The 25,870-nt window shown below is 38.5% G+C and overlaps 1 protein-coding gene across 1 annotated transcript in view; it reads right to left on the reverse strand.

Moving 5' to 3' along the window:
- Nucleotides 1-6,277: 6,277 nt before the first annotated feature.
- Nucleotides 6,278-25,870, reverse strand: part of shtn1 (shootin 1) — a 39,328-nt gene continuing 19,735 nt past the window's right edge. Inside the window, exons 5-16 of the mRNA XM_040139654.1 lie at nt 20,755-20,926; nt 18,406-18,503; nt 17,310-17,391; nt 17,076-17,170; nt 16,784-16,930; nt 14,066-14,219; nt 13,688-13,805; nt 12,977-13,059; nt 11,004-11,107; nt 8,889-8,939; nt 8,291-8,412; nt 6,278-6,360 (exon numbers count right to left, since the gene is read on the reverse strand). Of these exons, the coding sequence (XP_039995588.1) occupies nt 8,305-8,412; nt 8,889-8,939; nt 11,004-11,107; nt 12,977-13,059; nt 13,688-13,805; nt 14,066-14,219; nt 16,784-16,930; nt 17,076-17,170; nt 17,310-17,391; nt 18,406-18,503; nt 20,755-20,926 (1,212 nt within the window). The 3' untranslated portion in view covers nt 6,278-6,360; nt 8,291-8,304. The remainder of the gene's footprint in view (nt 6,361-8,290; nt 8,413-8,888; nt 8,940-11,003; nt 11,108-12,976; nt 13,060-13,687; nt 13,806-14,065; nt 14,220-16,783; nt 16,931-17,075; nt 17,171-17,309; nt 17,392-18,405; nt 18,504-20,754; nt 20,927-25,870) is intronic.

Here is a 25,870-nt window from a genome sequence, read left to right on the forward strand (position 1 = left end):
GCTGTTATCACTTACTTGCAGGTCAGGATTTCACTTACTAAACCTCCTGAGTTGATTACAAACATTACAAAGTGCATTCATCTAGTGTTACCATTATGTTTTATTTAAAAACTGGTGGTAAAACTATTCAGAGACAGGCTTAGTGGGTAAACATGACTTTCAATGACGAAGTTTTTAAAACCTCCAAACATTAAGTTGCCGCTACAGGTAGCCATACTACCAGGCATACACTGTACCTCCTTATGCAAACACAGCCCTGCTTTCAGGTCATAATCAACCATCTCCGCAAAAATATTCAGATGTAGCTGCACGCATGAGCCTTCAGTATTCGCTACAGTGCAAACAGGAGAGATCCACTGGTGGAGGCCATTATTTCATGGGACAAGTGTAATTTAAAGCATGTTTTTTATTAATATTGTTTGTATCTTAGTTAAGTTTTTTTTCCCACTTGTATATTTTTTACATTTACTTTGCATAAAACCAGTGTGTGGGCCCTTGGCCTTCTTTTGTGTCACTTAGATAAATCCTCTGAAACAGCATCTAGATCAGATTCCCAATATTTTTGACTCGTGACTCTTTAAAACAAAACAATGTCTAATTGGAACCCCTTCTCGCAGTTTGAATATATCAACAATTGTAATCCGTTCAAGCACAGAGATTCTTCCTTTTCAGATTGTTTTATTTGAATAGCAGAGGTAACTGTCCACTTCAAATCACACGAAAAAAAGTTTATAAAAACATTTGTAGACATGTTTATGAATTCTCTACTTTCCTCTTATTTTAATAATCTTGTGACTCCTTGTATGTATCTTGCTATCTCTGGGGGGGTCCCGACCCCTGTGTTGAGAACCACTGATCCGGATTAATGAAATTATTTTTATATTCACAACTCTAAAGGTCAGGGTCACCCATCATACTCATTCTTATTGATTTTAATGAACAATGATAGGCATAAGACCATTGTGAGGCATATAAATTAATAAATAAAATCCTCTAATCTTATATCACAGTTGGATGCCTGCTTCATATCATATACAGTGGGGTCTGAGACCGATCAAGATACTTCTATTTTTCATTTGCTTCATATGTTATACAAACGATAATATCAGCTTAACAATTTAAGTGAAAAGTTGAATCGTAGAAACACGTTCGTGAATTTCAGAATATCTCAGTATTGCTTTGATGACAGCATGCACTTCAAATGGCATGGACTCCACAAGTTTGTGCAAAGCCTGATGACCCATATTATTCCAGCATGATTTGACACAGAATGCTTGATTTTTCCCAGTCTTCCAGTTCCCCCATAAATGTTCAATGGGGTTGAGGTCAGGTGACTATGGAGGAAAGTCCATGACAGTCAGGACTCATTGGTCTTCTTTGGTCTTCAAGTAGTTCTTGCAAAGCTTTGAGGCGTGTTTGGTTCCATGCACTGCGCCCTTGGAAACCTTTCGCCTAGCCATGATTTGATGCTGAGAAAGCCCCTCTTTGCTTAGAATAACAATTTGACTCACTGACACTTTCTCTTAGTTCTGATGCCATTTTTACCACTATCACAATACCAAAGATCTGCTGGAAGATTGAGGCACAGACTTATTTATAACAAGCGAACACTGGCTGCAAGTTGACTTACTAGAATGAGCCCCTGATGACTAGATCAAATTACCAGAGTGTCATCTGAAAGCATTCTTCAATGGAAGAGATACAACTCAAGGAAATCTGACCTTTAGTATAAATGAGATAAGTTGGTCAATGCCCCAAATTTGTTGAAATTTGATTGCTGGCCTGGAAATAATGCAGAATCTTAAATATTGCTTCATTTTACAATATAACTTCTTGTGTTTTTAGATGTTTCTGAATCCTCTTTCTGAAACTTTCTGATTATTTCCAGGTTTACGTGCAACTATTGGAGATTTTCAATGTGGTCTGAGACTTTTGACCCCGCTATATATACAGTATAAAAAGGACAATGCTCAAACAATATTTTAGCAAATTGATTTAAGAGTGACAAAATTCAAATACTTCTTGATTTACCGTGTTCATTTGACCAGTGGGAGCTCTGTGCTTTAACAGAGCTGGATAACAAAAGGCTCTAAGAAGCTGTGGGATGACAAATGCCAGAGAACACACACACAAACACACAAACACACACACACACACACACACACACAGCCGGTTGCACATATGGCTATGTCAGTGTTGTCCAACAACACCGGCCTCCTGTCTGTACCGGGACATGTAAAGAAAAGGCCCCTTCGTAACTGGTCAACACCCTCGCTGACCTTTCTCATTGCTCCTCAGTTTCTGGAGGAAATTATTCTTTCAGTGTGTAAAAATAGGAGGGGAGAGGCCCAGAAGAGCTATGCTCGGCCTGCAGTACAGGAAAAAAAAGGCTGCTTGTCTACAGTGACAAGTGGAGGAGCTTCTCAAGTGCTTTGTGTACCAGCCTCATACAGCTTCATCAATGTGCATGTCAAGTGAGTTATCCCATATTCATGACTCTTCTCTATTAAACAGACAACACACAGGCTGACATGGCCCTGCTGATACCACAACAGTCCTGCTTAACTTTTTAAGGCTGGACATGAATATTTAGACTGAAGATGTTGCTAAAAAGTTGACTCGACAAAAAACTGACAGAAAAATATTTCTTTTTTCTTTTGAACACCAGTTTAATTTAAGTCATCACAGTGTTCCTTCTATTTAATACAACTGCTTCATTTTCTAAAATCTCATGTGTACTTTAATGTCGGGCAAATAAATTAAATTACAAATATTCTGTATTCTGTATTTTGTATTTCTGTATTTCATTGTATTTGTTTTCTTGATTTGCTGGCAGCCTACACTCTGTGTTGCTGTAAATGTTGGGTAGTGAAGACAACATCTAATCAATGAAACAGGCAGACACAAACTGAGGCTGGGCGCACAGCAGAATCTCAACAGAGGCTCCCTGGCAGGCAATTACTGTGTTTGGGAAAATAAATGAAATGACTAACAAAATAGGTCAAATTAAGTGTTTCCCAGACACACTAAAAGGACCTCCCTAATTGCTGGTCCCCGAAGGGACAAAAATACAAAAACAACAACATTATATTGTATTGGCCGATGACGAGAGAAAAGATGGAGCGTTGACAATAGGCTGTGGCGGCAAAGAAGAAGCTGAGGGAAGAAAAGGACACAGCATGGTTTGTGTAATTACATGTTTTGCCTCGATCGGCGGTGTGTGTACCGTCCGTCAATCAACGACAACGAGTCCGGCAGCTGGAGCAGATGGTGGAGGGAGGAATTGAGCCGGTCATTGACTTTGTTTCTGCTGAGGGAAGAGGCACACTCACATCGCGCCTCCTCTGAATCAAAGACTATATTGTACGTTGGCGTACTATTGAGTTATGCCAGGATGGCCTCGACTAGAAGAACCTTATTAGATATGGAGGAGATGAGGAGAGACAAATCAATACAAAGGCCTTCTCTTCTTTTTCAAGCTACTCCTACTAAAGAAGGTCCGCCACTCACTGACACTCTACCCTCTAAGATGTTATCCAAGATAATTCAAACATCCCCATGCTACTTTCATCATGACAAAATGGAGGGCGAAAAGCCAAATATGCTCTCTGCACGATTGATTAGTTGATATAATCTCCTCACGGAATCATTTCCTTTTAACTTCGAAGTCCACTGTTGTGACTAAATCTGCAGTTAAATAAAGTTAGGAGTGTGACTTCCTCTGCAATATTTAGTTCAGTGGAGTGAGGAATGAATGAACGTGTGGAAGATGGAACGGAGTCTCTGAAGAGTGTTCCTGATGAATCTTGTTAGAGAGGAGACTTTGAGCCACAATTACATTTCCTACATGCTCTGTTAGGGGGGACTGGGAGCTGGAAATTGCACCTCAGTGCTAAACGAAGCCTGAGGCTTTAATTAACAGCAGCACACAATAAGTGACGGACATTGCCCACAGTTCACAGCTCTCATGTTTCAATCCCTCACTCAAGGAAGTGTCTGGGAAATTTCAGCAGGTGTTGAGGTAAAACAAAACAAGACGAGAGCAGCCCACCATTGTGGTTAAATCACCAGCATTCATTGTGATTTTCAAAGGCCACAGGCTGATCCTCTGGTCCTGACTTACACCCACTTCTGACTGAGGCTTAAAGGGAAAATCCACCCTAAGTCACTTTAATACTGTTACAAAACAGAAAAGTCGAGAAATGGAAAACACTTCACCACTGGCTAAGTGCTGGACTTGTTGAAATATTTGATGTTTTTCCGTCTCGCCAATTACTGATGTGACTTTATTCCTCGTATCATTATTATTTTCCTGACATGAATACAACAGAATCTGATGAGGTAGGAGGTATAGCGGGTCATCCACTAAGCGAAAGGTTCGCATGTTGAAGTGTCCTTGGGCAAGATAATGAACCCCAAATTGCCCCGGATGTATCAGTGGTGTGTGAGTGTGTGTGTATGTATAGAAATTGCAGTATGTGTAGAACAGAGTGCTGTATGAATGTGTGTGTAAACGGGTGAATGTGGCAGTAGTGTAAAACACTCTGAGTGGTCGATAAGACCAGAAAAGCGCTATGAAAGTGCAGCCCATTACCAAAATGTTAGTCTCCAGAAAGTTGTAAATATCAAGGTTAGTTTTATTTACTCTGAATTAAACACAAATAAAGAAGTTTCTTACACAAAGGTTTAACAGTCACACAGGGAGAAATCAATTGAGGAGAATTCCCCCCGAAAAGAAGTCCCAGTAGAGCAAAATGCAATGTAGCTATTAAATATGTTTGTTGCATTTTGAGCAAAATTATTCTAACAAAATCAAAAAAAGTAAATCACAACTGAAGTATATTAGACATGTCTGTGATCCACAATTACAGAGAATGGAGTGTCCATTCTATTTACAGATTAGTTACAGGGAGAGAGAGAGAGAGTGAATTCAAAATAAAGTAAACACATCTTGCCTTTTGCTTCAAGTCGCTGTTGACATTTCCAGTATTTAATCAAGACCGCCATCTTTTCTGAATTTTAACCAAGAGCTTTGCCTGAACAGAACCAGCAAACATTATCATCATAAAACATCAGACATTAACAACAACAATAACACAGGGTAATCTGCCAATAAAGTTGAGCTCAGAAAGCTGGCTCAATTTTTTTTGCCACAAGGGCATCCCATAATATTATAAAACAACTTTATTATGAGACCACAGTTAAGTTGTTCCACTCCAAGTACCTTTTCCCCTCCTCTTTGAACACCTTGGAAGAAGGTGAGGTCTTTTCCAAAAAATCTCTACTCTGCTGAACACACTGTGTTGGCCAATCAAATAAGTTTAAGTACAAATTCCTCATAAATGACTTGGTATGACTGTTGCTGCGATAACTTTCCAGAGCTGTAAAATCCTTCCTTACTGTTAAAAGCACTGTACAGTGTATTATCTGAAAATCCTTTAAACTACTGAACCTATATTCAAACTGGCCTTCCTGAATCATATTCTTCTCACAACTACACCAATGCAGTCACCTGCATTCTATCTTTAAAAAACAGGTCTGTTTATGGTCTAAATGCCCGCTAACAGTGAAAGACATCTAAAAATGTTTGTCCCTTGATTTATCCAGTATCCTCAAAGTGACATGGCCAAAGTCTGGCGTATATTCTGAAGCAGAACAGGTAGTACACATATACTCCAGAGTGGATGCAACAGATTGGAGGCAGTGCCCTACATAAAATGGTGGCCTAAGAAGGTTGGGGGGTATAAGTGTGAGTGAGGGGAGCAGTGGAAACTAAATCTGCCGCAGTGGCCTGTAATTGCTCGCTGGGTGGCTACAAGGTTAACACTTGTCTAGACAGAGCCATTCAGAGACATACTTTGCTTTGGCAAAAGCTCAAGGCTGCAAAACCCGCCTCTCTATTCCTTGTACTGCAAACAATAAATTGGGCTTTCCCTTTAGTATTAGAAAAAGAGTTGAATGAACCCTGGAAAGGTGGTGTGTGATACACGCCTTTCATTTCAATTAAATTAAACGGCCTCAGTGTAAATCAATGACACATTTTGACACATTTGTTGGTCCACATGCTATGTAACCACTGGCTTGATTCACAACCAGGATGCCTGCTCTGATTTTCCTTTTTTGCGGTGTGGAAACTCACTTAGGACCCATCTGACTGTATTACTGACTCCTCATAATACAGTCAAATGATTTTAAATGTATTGTGTAAACACACAGTAAGATTAAATGCCAGACATTGATCATGTCATCATGTGATCTTCCATCACCCACATCAGTCTGTATAATCTGGACACTCTTGTCAGGGCTGACCTCAGCCTGGTGGCACCCTTCACACTGTAGGGGAAAGGATGGGGTGGGGACCTGCACAATGAGACAAACGCACGCTGAAACACACAGTGTTGTCACTTCTTACTCAAAGTATAGCAGGTAAGAATGAGTGCATTGTTTCTGTAACTGAGGCCATAATGAAATGACATGATGATTTTACAGTATGTTGCTTCAGTTATTTTAATACATACATAATGGTAAATCAGTTAGACATAGAACAGAGTCACAGATTGCTCAAAAAGTATTCAAGATCAACTTCTCAATCAACTGGAAAATATGTTCACTTTGGAGATCGTCATATTCTGCCCAAAGCACTGCCACAATTAATCATAAACGGTCAAAGCAAATCCCTCATGAACACTAATGTACATATTGTTCCTGTGGAGATTAGAGGCAGTGTTAAAAACAAGACACAGTCTGAGGGCCGATGGCAAACAGGACAATTGCCCAAATTAAACGAAGTGATCAGACATGGAGGTGGGGGCCATAGGCTATAGACGTGTACATGGCTGATGAAATCACACACTTGATATCTAAAAACCACAACGAACAATGTATTCAACTCCAAAATTCACAGTTGATGATGAAGGAAGGTGGTGTAGGTGAGATGGCGGGAGAATTAGAGCGTGTGCGGCAGTGTCTCCAGCTCTGTGCACGTGGTGCCCCCGACACCAAAGTCATGTTTTCAGTAAAGAGCTTTCGTACAAAAAATAGCTGAAAACTAATTAAAATTGTAGGTGGCAAAAATATTCACAGTATAAGAAGACTTTGTTAGAAATGTACCACTTCTCAATTCTCAAGTTCTATAAAGAAACTGGTTGTATTTGGATGATTATTTCATCAGTTAATGTGGTTGAGATGAAAAGAAATCAGGGTTAAGAGGTTAATATTGGGGAAAGGCGAGACAGACTTCCCAGAATCTGCCACCTGATGCATCCTGGCATCATCCTTGGCATTTCAGCCGCACTGTGGAAGCTTCAGTGTGAGCATCATGCAGCCCCACTCTCTCCTCTGAGCCTCGAGCGTTTGGGAATGTGGAATTGAGCCAGAGGCAGGTGCTCAGTAGTTTCATAATAGTTTAATAATGAATCACAGGTGTAAATGGTTCAGATTTGGGTTGGTCTGTATCTTTTGAAACAGTGAGGTGCTTGTGGAATAATGAGTGTCTTACAAGCACAAACACAATATAACATAGCTGGCCTTAATGTTTATCACATTGTGGATATAATGTAAGATAATTCATTTAAATCGATGTGAAATTAAACCCATGAAAGGGTCATCATAAAATCTGGTTTCAATTCACCACTTCACCATCTGTGTCGCCAATTTCTCCAGTCTCCAAACTGTTCTCCCGTCAAGACTGTTTCCAGAAATCGTAACTTCTCCATCAGAAGCGGCATACACACGTTTCAAGCACTGCTTTGTGCGGTGTGTTTTTATGTTTGAAAAAAGAAAAAGGATTTTTAGAGGTGTTGCTTGTGCCACTATTAAAGCAGTGAAATTGTAGCAAGGAGCAGAGGTACAAACTGTATGTTTACAGGTACACGTCTCAGAGAATTAGCTCAGAAATAAGTGCCGTTTAGCCTCAGTGTGAGCTCTGTTTTGAAGAGCTGGTTCTATTTAATTCAACATCTGTCACATAAATCACCACCTTTTCAACAAAGGCCAAATTCTTTGAGAGAATCCATAATACAATTCTAACTGATGTTTTAAGGTCTGTGAAAAAGGAAGCAACGGTTTTATTGTTCAGTGTGATTAAAATATGAGGCAGTTCTGTGATCTGCTTGAAGAATGCTACGATGAAATAAACACTTAAAACTAAAAACTACTGAGAGACTACAGTGAAATGGTGAACTCGTCAGGATTAATGATTATGCAACAATGATGATTTCTAGTCTCTCACCAGAAAGCCCTGGTAGATGCATTACAGCCCACAGAAAGTTTAAAGTGAAAGAAAACTTACTGGCATTGTGTTTTTTACTCCAGTGCATCCCGCCGTCGCAGAAGGATCCTCTGCAGCTCCTCATCGGGGTTTGTTGACGGAGATACTGCCTTTGGTTGGGGGGAGGTTCTATTGAAATTTTCCTGGACAGTTTCAACAAAAACACACAGATACAGAGGGCCTATATCAGTAAAACTAGAGCTGCTAATGAACCATTACAGCTCAAAATGAGAAGATCTTGAAGAAACTCCAGGAGTTTTAACTTTGTTTTTTAAGGTTGTGTTAACTGCTAATTGTCTTAACTTAACTGGGGTGGATACATGATTAACAGTACGACATTAACAGAATCTGTGCTCGTTTAATCCAACTAATCTTCATCTTGTAAATCTGGTATGCCGGAGTAGAACTTTCTCTTAAAAAATATTTTTAAAAAGGTTAAAAAAAAATATCTGACTACTTTTCCAACCTTTGTTGAATTTGATTTGATTTTAACATTAAATTCTGGTGTGAGCAGATCCATGTAAAGTGTAGAAAACAAAGTCTCTCCTCCTGCATAAATACAGTGAACTTTCGACTAGTAAAATATGGCTTGTGAGGATATTTGATTGTTGATCATTACCATGATTCCTTTAAGTTCCTGAATGGCAGAGTTAGAGGGCAGCCTCTGCATCTGACGAAAGGAAAATGAGAGAAAAAAGATGGGTTTGGTAAATAAACAGCAGTCTGACCCATTATACTTATTTTTCCTCAATCAGCACTTAGAGGCTAAACTGCACCTCTTACCATAGAGACGAGACACTGTAGGCAAGCACTAGGACATATGCTTTCTACAAGTAGGAAATGTGTCAACACACAATCATTCTGAGTCACGTCAATTTTCCCATCCTCATTATTTATAATTACCTCGCAGAGCAGGTCCTAATGCTATCTAATTTGGCAGAGTTGTTGTGGTGGAGGAACACGCAGACTAAAAGATGTCTTGGCCATTTGTCATGTTTTATTAAAACAAGGAGCTCTTAGATAATCCCACACACTGATGGATTTAAGAGCACCGAACAATTTTATGCTCAACAATGTACAAAAACTAATTCAAGCCCCAGAACACTGGACGTCTGCATGTCACAATCACACTCACGCACTTTAACGACTCTCCAGTTTCATGTTTTCACGTCTTCTCTCTGTCTTAAGTGTTTGGTATTCTATGAGATGTCCCTGCAGTTTGTATTGGACTTTTCTACTAACTCTATGTAGGTGGGTGGTGCTCTTTTCTCTGTCTGTCTGTCTGATTTAAAAAATCTTCTTGTGTTTTGTCCAAAGAAATAGTGAATGTATAACACTTCACTTCCGGTGTTCCAGGAGATTTTTTCCCACATCAGACACAGAGGGTTTACAACTGTCAACAAACAGGCCTGCAGTTTCACCGTGGTGTGTACTAGTGGAAAGACCAGCGGCAGAATGCGCAAAATCGGAGTTTTCCCTCCCAACTATCTCAGCTAATGATATTTAATATTTACCTCCAGCTGCTGGCAGAAATCTCACGCCATCATTTAATTGGGTGGCTTATTTAACCACTAACAAGCCATAATGGGATATTTGTTATTGATTATGCCAAGTATATTTCATGAATGCAGCAAAACATATGTTACATTATTTAGCAGGACTACATGAAAAATGAAAACATTTTGTGTTGAACAAGTGCTGAACAACAAAAAATCAGAGTGCTATGTCCATACTTCATTATTTCAGGCCCTGCAATTTATCTATAATATCCCTATAGTAACTTAGAACACATCTCATCTTTTCTATTGTCTATACAATGAGCTTAACATACTTCACACACTTATATGTAGCCTAATTTCTAACGTCACAATACTATCATAAAATGTTTCTATTCGGTTTATCTGTCATCTACCTGTTGATTTTATTCACATTTACACAGTACTTTTGTGTTATTTTTCTTTTATATCCGCCAGAATATTATAGGGGCTTTGTCTATGTGCATCCTAACCAGAGGCTCTCAAGATAAAATGGAGAGCAGAACTGTCACATTTTATTAGAAAGTCAAGCTACTATTCAAACGTGGTTGAAAAAATATATTCTATCTGTATTGATCTGTTTGAACTGAAAATTGACACAGTCACAGCTAAACAGGCTGTGCCTTGTACTCCAGTAGGGGATGTTCCTAAAATACCCCATCACTGTGATTAATTCCAAGTCCTGTTGGCATTAGTAGACAAGACTATGTGTTCTGTTTGTAGACACAAAATCAAGAAAGTTAGCTGTGTGAGCTGTGGATGGATATCATGACAACAAATCGTATGAGGAGTAATATGAGGAAGAATTTTAGATTTGACCCTATGGATGGAAAGTTGCTGTTTGCTAACTTTGCTAAAATGCATTAGCCTTACAGCATCGTTAGTTTGTCACTCAAGTGAGCCCCACAAATAATAGGAGCAACATTAAATCTACAACATAGTTTAAGACCATACAACGTAGCTCACATCCAAATTAATTCAAAGAAATGACATATCAGTTCAAATTTGTTCAAACTTGATTTTTTGAAAATGTGACAGCCATAGTGGAGAATAGATGGAATATTCATTACTCAATATTCATATTCAACACACCCAGATCAGGATCTCCGGATCCAGCCGGCAGTTTGTGCCAGCGCAAATGGGAGAACACACCGCTTTACTTTAAAAGTCAAAAAAACAGCAGCATACAGAAGACATACCTGTCTCCTGATTCTATTGGGTGACTGTCTGACTGGTCGAAGCTGAATACCTTTCTTGATCCTTTCCATCATTTCCTCCACTGCCTGCTGCCTTACGTCCACGTCTAGGCATGACAGACACAGACAGCAAGTGAGACAAAGATTTCATCCCTAAGCTTGAAGCTTTACCGGCCTTTTTCAGCAGACATATTTAGTGGCTTCCCTGACACTAAATGGGAGTCTGCCTCAGTGGGAAATAGTGCCAAGAACAAATGAGTTTAAATGATTTTGAGAGGTACGAGGCACTGTGTAATTCATAGGCATCATTAGGACTGCAATTGAAATAAAGCTCATTTGGATGTAAAAGCTTAAAAATGATATGAGCCCCCAGGACATTAAGTTTTTGTTGGAGAAACTCCAGGGTTTTCCTCTTCATTATGCCATAAATACTGACTGAACTGTATCATTGTCAATTGTGTTTTAGGACAGATCTGGCTGAAGTCATGGAACAATAATTACGGCTGTCGCTAATTTTGTAGAATCCAAAGTACACCTGTAGAGTTCAGAGCCTTTGTAAGTTTGTGAGGTTACCAAAATTCTTCTGGATTGAATTTTAACTGTGTAAAAACACAAACACTATTCATCAATTTCTCATCTAAAAGTTCTGTGAGGAAGAGAGAGTTTCTCAAGTTCACAAAAGATGGGAACAAAAAGTCCAATTCTGCAATCATGCAGCCTATCGGCAAAGAAATGTGAATATTTAATTTTCTAACATAGAGCATTCAATGGCATACACAATGGAACTATTGTTGTAAAGATGTCTTTAAAATGTCCCACAAAAACTATTTTGTGTTAAAGTAATAGTAAAATATTTTCCTCCAAAGTGCTCGGAAAGAGACTATTATTCCCGTGTCAGAGTAGAAGATACTCTGTGCGTAGTGCCCAATTCAGGCCTCACATATTCAAAAACTGTTTAACAAAATGAGGACACAGTATAGCCTGTTCAGTAACATGGATGTCCTACCTGCTCCAACAAGTCAAGGCTTCGCTTTTGTTTGCACAAATTGAAGAATTTAACATGTTGACCTAATAGGCCTTTGATAGAGATTTGGGTTTGAATTTCGCATGCACCACTTGCTACAACAGTTGTCCTTCTACACATAAGTGACTTCGATTTGCAAAGGAAAAGGCGAAAAGAATAAATTCTAAAAGGAAAAAACAGGAATCAAGACCAGTTCTCCTACACTGAAATGCTTGAGCCGTAGCAGCTCTGAGGAGAATAAAATACGAAATGAACATAAAGTACATTGCATAGACAAAAAAAAGATATGCTCAATGTTTGAATTTTGAGAGATTGTGAATTACAGAATGTGGACGTTAATACATCATTTCATTCACTGTCATCATTTGAAATAAAAAAAAACATTTATGGAGCACCACAAAATTGAATATTTGTGTACTAAAGAGAGTAATTTCATTTCGCACAATAATGTGCACCAAAAACCCTCCTTCATAAAATTCAAAAATATAAAAAATATCTCACACTGTGGGGGCCTGTGTTTTCCACATCTAGAGGACACTTTATCAGACATTTGGGCATAATGGAACCCCAGTCGAGCAAACATAAAACCCAAAAGGTTTTCCTTCCTTTTTCATTTAAAGTTTTTGGCGCCTGGATTATTTTTCTTCTTTCTCTTTAGGCTTCATGTATTTTTCCATTTCTTGCTTAATATCACTGTTGTGTTCAAAATTTGTGTATTTGCTGAACATGTTGACGGACATCGATCGTCGTATTTTTGGTTTTTCAGTAGCTGTTCTGTGATGTCTTGTAGAAATAGCTAACTACAATAAAACTCCTGAGCTGCTCGTGATGAAGCCTTAACTGTGTGTTTTGCAAAATTGCTTTACCACGGTTTTAACAGGTTTAATCATACTACATGTTGGATGGTGCAGTAGCATATATAATTCCTAAATTATGGATGTTTGATGTGTACCTGGTGCCTTTGCAGAGTCCTGGACCAATAGTGGGATGTCAGTACTGATGTCCTTTCTCTTTCGGATCAATGACAACAAGGAACTACAGGGGAAGACACAAATGGAGACCAACTTGTTGTTATTTAGGTTGCTGCTTTCACAGAAACCTACTGAAATTGATTTGGCCACCTTAATCAACCAACGTTCTTTTAAGGATTTAAAGAACACATTAGGGTTTTAATCATAATCATACATTAGATTTTTGTTTTTGCATGCACACCTGAATGTCACCATTTCAAACTTTTTTCTCACTTTGATATCATAACCAGAAAAAAAAGATACTGACCCCAGACAGCTCTCTCTCTCTCTGATTGCCTTCAGTCCCAATTCAGTATGATGAATTAACTGAACATATATGTTAAGGGCCAACTAAAGGCCAACATTGCCAGAAAGGTTTCCTACAGGCTGTGTCAGGATAGAAAGTTGTCTAGTGGCATCAGATTGCTGTTTTTGGTGATTATCAAAAAAAAATTCAGATATTTAAAAAAAAGAAAATCAGTTCTACAGATTTTCATCTAGATGCTTTTTTATTTTACAGCCTCCACACTAGAAACACCTCTTTCACCATCAATTGTTGGCATTTCATTGTATGAAAGGTACATCAAAAAATGCATCAAGCTAAAAAGGATTTCCCTTGCTGATAATGTACAGAACATAATGTGTGATCAAACCTGAGTGGGTTGGAGGCCAGAGCTGGGGCTGGAGGAGGAGGAGGTGGTGGGGGAGATGGAGGTGATGGAACTGGGGGTGGGTTGGTAGCTGCCTGCAGCTTCTTCTGGAGCTCCTCAACTGGCCAGTCAATCACATCCAGTTATAGTACGCACACAGCAACAGCACCATGAACAGAAAACTATTTTAGTCAAGACTCTAATGAACAGCTAATGGTCTTCCAGGCTGATAAAAAACATGAAGAGAATCTCATGGTCATACTTTAAATCAAAGGGGCCTGTTGGAATTGTTGTAGTCTACACACACAGAGCTGCCTCTATAGTGTACAGTGTAATGCCCCACAGTTCATCCTGTCCTTACAGTTCCAAATATATCCTCACCTGTAAACCGCAGATCCTTGACTTCCACTTCAGCCTTGGAGTATTTGTCACCATACTCACTCTTCTCCTCCTCCACAAGCTCCAGTTTGCGCCTCAGCGCTGTCAGCTCCCTCTGAGCCTCACAGCTCCTCAGCCTGTCCTCCATCTGCCTTATCTGAGGACGGACGTATCGCAAGACACAGTTTTTGTTACAGCATACTTTAGGTGCCTGTTCTTGCTGCAAAAAAATATATTTCCCATTCAAATTACTTGGAAAGCGGTCTCAGACATTTGGACCCCATGGTACATATTCCTTAAAAAGAATATTCCCTTCTTATTCGTTCAAAAAAATAAAAATGATCACATACAACAATAAAGTAAATGTTTCTATTTTACTTTCCTGCTTAAAAACAAACAAACAAACAAACAAAAAAAAAACAGGTCTGCAGCAGTGTGGCCACTGCAGCTCCTGAGATAATGATTTCTGATAGCATTAGGTAGCTAGCAGTTAACATTCAGTCATCCAATCCCCAACCCCAGTTCCTTAACCAGTGTTTTAATTGTTCCTCAAATGATGTGTATGGCAACCTCTATCCTGGTCGAAGGAGAGATTACTGATTGCACTCAGGTCCACATTTTTTCCAGTTCAGTGCCAGAGGAGGTGGGAGCCAACTGGCCAGTCAATCACATCCAGCAGAGGCTACACTTCTGCTTTTAATTATTAATATAGCAGGTCATGGCCCCAAGGTTTTGCTGACGTGGCCTGTGATAATTCACCAAAATAATCCTAAATAATTCTTTTTTAATGCAATTTTGATGCATATGAACTAGAGGCATTACAGGTGTAAAACACAGAGATGGGCTACATAGGCAATACTTTTCTTCTATTCTAACTATTTTTGTGTTTCTAATAAGTTAAGTATGAATGAATAACTGTACAAATTCTTTTGGTTGACTGTCACAATAATCTGATTTTAAGGTCCTGTTATGTTACACACTGGATCCCGTGTCACCTGAGTCAGTCTTTAGACAATATATTTTCAGATAACCACAGTACAGCCTTAATTATACTCCAGTATGGACGCAGACCTGCACGTGGACAGTGGACGCGCTTCTATCCGTAATACACATGGGGGTCTGTGAAAGCAGACACGTTCAAAAGATGTGTACTGGAAAACACGATGGCCACCCCCTGACAGCAAGAAAGAGAGTTAATGATAAACATAGGACAACAGTACATGAAGTGAGCATCCGGTTTACTTTTCTAGCGCATGCGAAATTGGTGGACTTGTATTGCAGACTGTCTGCACGGTCAATCACAAACCTGGGCTGGTAAAAAAATATCATGTCCGGTGGACCCTTATGGACCCCCGTGGACTCTCATAATCAAACCATGAATTGACTTTTTTCACACAAAAATTCAGAGCAGTTTCTTTTAGCAGACGTGTTTTCTCCTTTACACTGACTCAAAGTAAATCAACAGTTATAAGGACATTTTGTGGTCAAAATACAGCAGTGTAAGAATACAAAAAATGTCCAGTAGCATAAAATCTCTACACGGTACAGATGTGTAGCAGAGCTGAGATGCTGTGGCTTCTCAATGTGGCAGATCTCAGTACTTCTGATAACTCGTTAGTAAGGCTCAGGATAGTTTCCTTGGACTGAGGGAAATGACTGCCGACGTCCTCACTGCTGTTTACACCATTCAGCCACAACTTTAAAACTGGTAACTAGTTTTAATGTTGTGGCTGATCAGAGTATTTACAACAGGCTCTCTGAGACATTGTCAGCAAACAACAAATTTGAGCCATGTTTTGCTCTTTTTTTGCCATTTGATACTACTGATCAGCAGGTGTCACTGATTGTTACCACAGAAATGGAGCTCTTAGTTCAGACTTAGTCTGGGGGTAGGGCAGCTAAAAGCCGCCCTGGACTCCTTTGTTAGATATACTTTGCTAAAAAACATGAAAAAGTCAACCAAGTAAATGGTGTGTCTGACCACTTGACAAGAATAGGACCAAGGATGAGGAATACACTACATACATACAACGCATAAAACGAGTGTCCAGTTTACTTTTCTGATGCATGTGCAGGTGGTGTGCTTGTCTCAAATTTTAGGCTGCAAGCAGAAGTCCACAACTGTGCAGACTCTCTCAGACTTGGTAAAATGACACAATTAATATCCTGTTGACCCAAGCGGCCACACGGATGCAGAAACCATGAATTGGCCTTAAGAGCGATAATTAGAATTACCTAACACTTCAGACCAGTCTAAAACTCTATCTTTGTAAAACCAGTCCCTGGTGCTAATTAAGCAGTAACTAGTGACTCAGTGAGTGACTTGACTATTTGGCCTAAAGTGCCACAAGCAGACAACTAAACATGACATTGATTTAAATTTTTCTTAAGAAAATTGCTTGGCTCTTAATCTACCTCAAATTTGGCTATGTTTTTTTCTATTAAGAGAACTGAGTATGTAATTCAAACCAACAAGAAGAAATGTCCCCTAATTACAAGCATTTAGTTATTTATGAAAAGGCAAATGGGGACATCTCATAGTGAGGCTTAACATCTACATTCTCGAAGAGCTTGCATTTTGTACGGCTGCTTGTATTCATTATTTCTTCACTTGCTCTTCACTGTACATCATACGCAACCAAGATTTAAAGAAGCCCAACTCTATGTGTGATGTTACATTCATAATTTAGTCTGGTTTGTGCATGAGTTGTGTAAAGAGACCTGGTTCTGGTGCTCCAGCCTTTTTGTCTCCAGATCCTGGGTCAGTCTGCTGACCTGGCTGAGGGCTTCCTGTAGAGCTTGGCTGGGCGAGGAGTTTTGCATCAGGATCTGACTTTGTCTCTTCAGCTTCTTTTGCTCGACCACCATCTGAAGAAAAGAAGGAAAGAAAATGGATATTCCAACACATGGAACAGAGTCAGGACACAGTGTTGCAAGGGACAAATCAGCGTAACGAAAATTCTCATTTAGAGAATAAGCGAGGAACATGTTGGGCTACTGCAAAAAAACTCACTGCTCTGCCAAAGTTCTCTGCCTCTGTCCTCAGATCTTGCTCCAGGTTCAGTGTGTCCTGTAAGGCCTTGTATTCCTCCACAGCAAACCGAGACACTGGACAAAGATTTCCACATTGGGTCATTTGCTAGTGATAATAATATGATAATATGATAAGTAGCCTCTTTTTCATGTTAGATTATTAGTGATAGTGTAAAAATCAAGACCACATTAACCCTTTTCCCCCCTCGCTAACCTCTGTTATATTTCCCCAGGAGCTTCTTTTGCCGCACTGTTTCAGCAATTAAAACAGTGTTATCATGTTTCTCTTTCAGCAGCTGTAGATGTAAGGAGGGACAGATTAGAGAAACAATAGAGACAAAAAAAAGTTTCTTTTATGAGTTCTATTTTACAGTGATCGCAATCACTGTCAAAATGAAGAAGACACAGAAGGTTTTTACATATAATATTTATAGTCACTCTTTTCACTCTAAGTACAACTAATGAAAAACTAAAGATTTTTCTCATATCAGACTCCTGAGACAACAAGACCAAAACAACAGTGATTTTGTGTGTCATGGAAAACAGACATTACTGGAAACTTACTGTGCATTGAGAAAGAATTCAGACCCCTTCACTTTTTTAACATTTTTTTATGTTGCAGCCTGATGCTAAAATTGTTTAAATTTATTTTCCCTTATCAATCTACACACTATGCCCCATAATGACAAGCGAAAAAAAGAATTTTAGAATGTTTGCAAATTTAGTAAGAAGGAAAAACGGAACTATCACATTGACATAAGTATTCAGACCCTTTACTATGACAAATGAAATTTAGCTAAGGTGCCTTCCTTTTCTCTACTACAAAAAGGCTACAAAAGTGGAAGATGTTTGGAACAACCAAGACTCTTCCTAGAGATGGCCGCCCAGCTAAATTGAGTAATCAGGGGAGAGGGGCCTTGGTAAGAGAGGTGACCAAGAACCCGATGGTCACTCTTGCTGAGCTCCAGAGATCCTGTGTGGAGATGAGAAACTTCCAGAAGGACAACCATCACTGCAGCACTCCACTGATCTGGGCTTTATGGCAGAGTGGCCAGACGGAAGCCTCTCCTCAGTGAAAGACACATGAAAAATGCTTGGAGTTTGAAAAAAAAAGCAAGATTCTCTGGTCTGATGAAACCAAGATTGAACTGTTCGGCCATAATTCTAAGCGTAATGTCTGGAGGAAACCAGACATGACGCTTAAAAAATTGGTAGCCTCGCTGTTGACATAGATTCATTATGAGCAAAAAAGTACTGTATATGGAGTGTTACCCACAAGGCAACAAAAATCAAAAAATGCTTAAACTTACTTCTTCCCTGGTTTCCCTCAGTTGGTCTTTTACTGCCTCAAGATGAGTTACTGCTTGATTTTTCTCTTTTATTGTTAACTCCAACTTATTTTGTAGCACTGAAACAAAGAAAATCAAAGCATGGTAAATGGACTGCACTTATATAGCTCTTTTGTGGTCTTATTGACCACTCAAAGCGCTTTACACTTCTGCCACATTCCCCAATTTACACACACATTCATACAGCGCTCTTTTCTACACATACTGTGCTTTCTACACACTCCACACACACACACACACACACACACACACACACACACACACACACACACACACACACACACACACACACACACACACACATACACAAACGGATGATACATTGGGGGCAATTTGGGGTTTAGTATCTTGCCCAAGGACACTTTGACATGCAGACTGGAGGAATCTTCCGGTTAGTCGACGACACACTCTAACTCCTGAGCCACAGCTGCACCCAAGCAGCATTAAACAGTATTCTTATACACTATACCACAGGATACTGGCATTGTAAATGTGAAGTCCTGCAGATCTACAGGGTGATCTTCTAAGCATGAAGGACAACTAGCTGCCAGAGGTCATCAGTGGTTGTTTTCTGAGTTGCTCAGGGAAAACATTACAGTTCCCTTGGTAGAGGACTACATTTTCAGGTGTCTCCTGAATTTTGCCACCTGGAGTTGGATGACATTGCTCTCACCTGACCAAATATACTATTATAGGGTAACTAAGTAAGAAAACATGATTTCTGTTTAAAAAGAGAAACTGGGAGTGGCAGAATGCTGAGTATGAAATGACTCTATTGTTGTACTGATGGAATCAGTACTTTGGAAATGGACATTATCCTAAATTGACCATGTGAGCTGTTGTAGTAGGTAATTTTACCCCACTCACTGTTTTGACCTTTCTTGGGGCTCACCTGTGATGTGCTCAGCTCAGAATCTAAAGCTGATGTTCCTGGATCATATTTAGTTTAAACCTGTATATGGTAAAATTAAAAACACGTAGAGCGAAAGTATACTGTGTGTTTCTTGACAGGAAGTGCTTTCACTGCCTGTCCATTAACATGCAATTATGAATTTTCAATATAATAAGCACACAATCTTGGTGCTAGTCAACTTTTTTCTGTATTTAATAATTTTCTGCATCAGAGATAATCATCTTCAAATAAGATGATTATCTCTCCCTTCTAAAGCCAACAGCCTTGAACAACATAAGGGGAAAAGCATCACGACGTATGAATCCATTATCACCCAAGGTATAATTGCTGGTTGACTAAAGGAACTGACCATGACATTTCCCAAAGACAGCTGTATTGTACTTTTTATTGTATTGTACAGTTTAAGACTCACTGAACATCTGCAGTTATTAGTCACTTACTTCATGTATATGCAATGCATAGTTTAGCTGTTTACAAGAGTAATCTACATTTTTTTGGGCCACAATATTATAAATATTCTATTATCTATTTCTACTTTGGTACATTTAGCATTTACACAGTAATCTTTGATTAAATAATTATCAAATGAGGCTACAGTAATAAAGACGATGTGGACTGTTAAAAGAGTGCTCCAGCTATTTAGTATTGCGCTTTCATAAGGGTAGGGGACTTGTAAGTGACAGATTAAAAAGTTCCCCTGAACATCCCACGTACTGTCAGTATTTATTTATTAACGACATTTCTGTACCTAGATCAACTGTCACAGAACTTGCAATTAATGTTTTGTAAAATCCTTCCCTGACTGTAAAAAAGGATTGTAGTTGCCTAATCAAAGCCTAGCTGTAACATAGTTCATTTGCCATGCGCAGATACTGCATTTTAGAACAAAATTATCTTCCTCAGTATAGATCACACTCCAAAAATCTCTGTATCCTACACTCTTCATAATGCATCAAGTTTTCATTAGACCTTACAGGAATGGTAAATGCTCAAATCTTTCTCCATGCAGCCATTTTTAACTCAGGGTTTCTGTTATAAATTTGTAGTTTCTACAAATTTATAACAAATTTGGTTCAAATCAGTATCTTTATTCATCCTAGGCAATTAATCAGTATCCATAGCATTATACAGCTCTCCTCATAACCAGTAAATGCATTTTGAAATGTAAAATCTCTTGCCTCTTTGGTGAATCAATGGTTACAGGTTGGGATAATATATAGAAATAGTGCTGTCAAATTGTCAAACCTTCCAAAACTTTTACCAGTAAGGTAGTTACTTGAATACGCAAGATAAATGCTACAAATATTTTTGCTGGGTTTATGTGGCTAAAACTATGAGTACGAAATATGGTAACTTGCTGGTAAAAAACAATCGGAGGAATTGGAGACATCTTGTACCTGAGATGGTGGTCTGGCACTGGGGGGAGAGGCAGACCTTGCTGGCTGCATTTAGGTCTTCACCATCCTCCTCCACTTCATCCTCAAGGTTGAGCTCTTCGATGGTCTTTGGGCTGAGGTGGGACAGCAACATCATGCTCTTTCTCTTCAGAGAGTGGTTCTGACGGTTCAACTACAGTAAGGAGGGACAGAGAGACACATAAAAGGACATGCACATCTATGTGTCATGCAGAGTATAGTCAAGAATATCATGAAGAGATCAGTGGCACTCTAAAACTATTTAAAGTTGCTACATATGATATTTTATATTTCTCAGAATTAAATCACTTTTTCAATAAGTACTGTTACATACTATTCACATTACCTGCAAAATAAAATAGTTAATCTTTTGTGCAATAAAGTACCATACAGCAGTCCAGCAGATTTTCAACCTCAGTCTCACTGTACATTATGGCCTATGGATTGTCAGGGCCAATTTTTTGTTTTAATTCTTAATTGTACAAAAATCATTACATAAAAGTGATCAAAAGCTGCATGAAGCACTAACTTTTAATTATATCTAAATAGTTGTAATTATAACTCCTAACGCCGAAATTAAGTTCTATATCATGCCACTGGCAGCATAATCAGCAGCCATTTTGAGCTTACAATTATAATTACAATTATGTACTTAGTATTGTAACTCAGCACTGCCACTTTCTAATACATGCAGGTACACAGGGTTGTGTTAGTTCAACATGTGTTGTTCCCTGCTCAATCAAGCCATGAAAGGAGGCAAAAATGTGAACTGTGTTGCTTTGCAGGTACAGTCTGTGGTCTAAGTCGGCTGCCTCTGTCCTCCTGACCCCAAGGTTTAGAACCATTGGTTTAGAGCACTGGCATCTTTTTTTTTCATTGCAGCTAAAGCACTGACTTTTAGGTTCTTAGAACCTAAGAAATATTGTAGCCTCCCATCCATTTTCCAGCAAAACCTGTATTGAGAATATGTCTTGGTGAATACAGAAAGGCGTAAGAATTCACATACAGTATTTAAAAATTTTATGTAAATTCACATCGAAGTCAACATTTGTTTTAAATACTAGTATATAGTAATGGTTATACAAATAGTAATATAGATTATTTACTGTATAAATTAAATATAGTTTTTCAGTAACTGTATTTTATCTCGAATCTTGAAATTACATGGAGGCAATATGCAAAAAAAGATGGTTGGACTAATTTACACAATTAATCACTTGGGTTGGGTAATAACAACTTACTTCTGTATTACCTCTATGTAAAATCTTTTGGGCATGATTACGTTGCAAAGATGGTACAAAAAGCAGTAACACTAAACTTATCAAAAATTAGACTTTTTTTCTTTGACTGGAGAGTTATTTCATAGATAATTTGCTCAACAGTAGATCCAGCCATTCAACAACACAGCCATGACAATAAAACTAAAGTTTAATGTAAATGGAGAGATTAGATGGTGCTGCTACAGATGCAACATCTGAATGCACAACTTACGGCATATTCAGCGCATATTTCTTAAAAGATTACCTGAATCCAACAAAAACTGACAGAGCCTGCATCAAACAGTGCCTTCATTATTCAAATCTGCACATTAAGCTAGCGGAATAAATATAAAGAAAGAAGGTAGCAGAGAGACAGACAGGGTAGATGAGATGTTGTTCTGATTTCCTCTTTTCTTTGGCCCTGCAATCAGCCATAATGGCAGGACGCATGCAAAAGCAATGATAAGGTGTGAAAAAACAGACATCATTAGAGGAGCACAAGCAGATGAAGGAAGCAGAAAATGTCTCCTTTTAGATGTAATCACAGTATTTTGATGTGACATGTATTGCATCTTGCATTTCTGTACATCATGTTTTTCTGTGTGATTATAACTTCTAACACGTATTCTTATGTGGTGTTTTTCCTTGAAACTCTTTACAAATTGATCAGTTCTACTTCAAGCATACATACTAAACTGCCACAATGGCCATTCCATTTCTAAAACTTCAATCATCAGGATTGCCATATGTATCAATTAAGGACACCATCGCTAAGGAAAATATGAATGAAGCCTATGGGAAGGAGATGGATGTCAATTATGCATGTTTCTTGGTGTCATCTTAAGGAAGAAAAGTGCCCGGAGAGGAAAAAAAGGAAAGAAATAGAAAAGCAAGCCATAAAAGACATTTATTAATGGCATCCTGGCGGGAGCGGATTGCAGCAATTCCATCTTTTGATGATGCCCTCCAGGCTACATCTTATTACTGGAATGCAATCAACAATACATCAAACGGAATCACATTATTTTGATAATAACCTACAGTCGGCAAGAAATGTATATATAAAATTATATACTCAGATAAGGCTGACATAGCATTGGGCTAGCACTTTCTGGAGGTCACCATTACAAAGTCACGGCCCCTTCATTTTACCTTTGATCACATGTCAACACAAAAACATTAAGCACCAAAAACACATTCTGATTTGACTGGTTGTAAATTGCTAACACCCTCTGGTCGCTTTTTTAATTCAAAATTGCGGGCTTAAGGAATTGCTCTGAACTTTAGCCTCTTTCAGACTGGGAATATGTGGTAGGCCAAATTACCATCATTGGTTGCAAGGAAATTAATACTTCAGGTTGTCTGTCCTTCTTTGAGAACATCTCCTCATGTATTTTGGGTTTGATTTATATGTAAATAAGTATTGCTGAAATGCTACTGAAAGGTCAACACAGTTCAAAAAGGTAATATCTTCCAACCTTATTCTATTCACAGTACTTACGGGTTAATGGTTATTAAATATGTTGCTTTCAACTTAAGTAAGTGAATAGTTGATACATGCATATGTTCGCAGACATGGCTAATCAAGGACTATCGGTCTGTCTGCCTCCCATAGTGAGTGCTCATACTCCCTTCTATGTTAGCAAGATAGTCACAAGGAGTGTCTAATTATGGTCATTTTTTTATATCAAGGAAGAAGACGATGAAAGAAGCAAAGAGCAGAAGAGGCCAAAGACATCAAATAAAGCTTGACTGATTCCCATCAATACCCCTAATGACAAAGCGAAATCAGAATTTTAGAATTTTTTGCAAATCTATTAAAAAGAAAAAAACAAAAATATCACATTGACATTAGTATTCAGACCTTTGCTATGACACTTAAAATTTAGCTCAGGTGCCTTCCATTTCTCTTGATTATCTTTGAGATGGTTCTCCCTGACTGGAGTCAGCCTGTGGGCTGGGGGCCATGCATCCAAAGCAGCGTGGTTCCCAGTATCAGCAGTGCTGGGAACACTATTGTAATTGCTCAGATTTTAATTTTATATATTTTTTTTTTTGGTTTTTATAATTCTTACGTTGATAAAAGTGATAGTGCAGCATTCACTGTAAAATTATGTAAGTTAAATTTCCAGGGGAGGCATAGAATGGTGCACATGTCAGACACCAAAAATGACACATATCCACCAGCAGGTGTTGCTATAATCAAGGTAAGTGTGTTTTGGCTTGTAACTCTATACTAAATACCTTACATGCACAGATTCCCTAAATTTAGCTGAATCTAAGATCTCCACTGATCTTAAGTAACTATATCTTTAGATAATATGTTTCTGAGGTGTCCAGAGCTAAGTAGAATAACTTCAGTTTTGTCTGAGTTTAACAGCAGAAAGTTGCTGGTCATCCAGGTCTTTATGTCCTTAGGCATGCTTGAAGTTTAGCTAACTGATTGGTTTCATTAGGCTTCATTGACAAGTACAATTAGGTGTCATCTGCATAACAATTGAAGTTTATGGAGTGTTTCATAATAATATTGCCTAAAGGAAGCATATATAAGGTGAATAGAACTGTTCAAGCACAGAACCTTGAGGAACTCCTTGACTAACTTTTGAGTATATGGAGAATTTATCGATCTGATAAATAGGATTTAAACCAGATTAGAACGGTTCCTTTAATCCCAATTAAATGTTCCACTCTCCTTAATCTGATGTGATTTTCAATAGTGTCAAATGCATTACTAAGATCTAAAAAGATAAGTGCAGAGAAAAGTCCTATGTTTGATGTAATTAGATGATTATTTGTAACTTTCACCAGTGCTGTCTCTATGCTATGGTGCACTCTAAATCGTGCCTGACAATCCTCAATTAATAAATAGGAATTCAAAAGTTATTAAATAATGGTCTGATAAAAGAGGATTCTAAGGAAAGACTATTAAATGTTCAATTCCGGTCCCATATGTCAGGACAAGGTTGAGGTTGTGGTTAAATCAGTGTTTATTGTGCTTGTTTATTTACATTATCAACGTCCACATGAATATTAAAATCACCTACTATAAATATTTTAACTGTACTAAGGACTAAACTTGATAAAAACTCTGAGAATTCAGATATAAATTCAGAGTATGGTCCAGGAGCGCAGTACACTATAACAAATAGAATAGGCTTTAAAGTTTCCCATGATGGATGTGTAAGACTAAGAACCAGGCTTTCATATGAGTTATAATTGAGTTTAGGTTTAGGGTTGATTATTAGGCTTGAGTTGAATATGGCAGCAACTCCACCTCCTCGGCCGGTGCCCTTGAATGTGAGTATTAAATGACTGGGGGCGGTGGATTCATTTAAGCTAACATATTCACCATGACACAGCCAGGTTTCGGTGAGACTAAATATATCGATATAATGATCTGATATTAGATCATTTACTAATACAGCTTTGGATGACAGAGATCTAACGTTTAATAGTCCACATTTAATTCTCCTATTTTGTTGTACTTTTGCAGAGGTGGTCTAAACTTTTATTATTTTTTTCTGTACAACTAGTTTTCTGTTTATTTTTTATTTAATTAAGTTTAGGTGGTCAGGGTGCAGACACAGTCTCTATGGGGGTCTGGGTGTGTGACTGCTGTAATGGAAGCACAGAGAAATGTCTAAGACTGCAACTCTGCCTCCTGGTCTCAATTCTGGGTTGTCATGGTTTTGGTCTACTAATAAACTCTAGATTCTTCTAGATATGAGAGCTGCTCCATCCAATGTGGGATGTACGCCATCTCTCCTAATCAGACCAGGTCTTCCCCAGAAAGTTAGCCAATAATCTACAAAGCCCATGTTGCTGGCTAGACACCACCT

Source organism: Xiphias gladius, chromosome 11, assembly GCF_016859285.1.
Source record: "Xiphias gladius isolate SHS-SW01 ecotype Sanya breed wild chromosome 11, ASM1685928v1, whole genome shotgun sequence".
Taxonomy (NCBI): Eukaryota; Metazoa; Chordata; class Actinopteri; order Istiophoriformes; family Xiphiidae; genus Xiphias; species Xiphias gladius.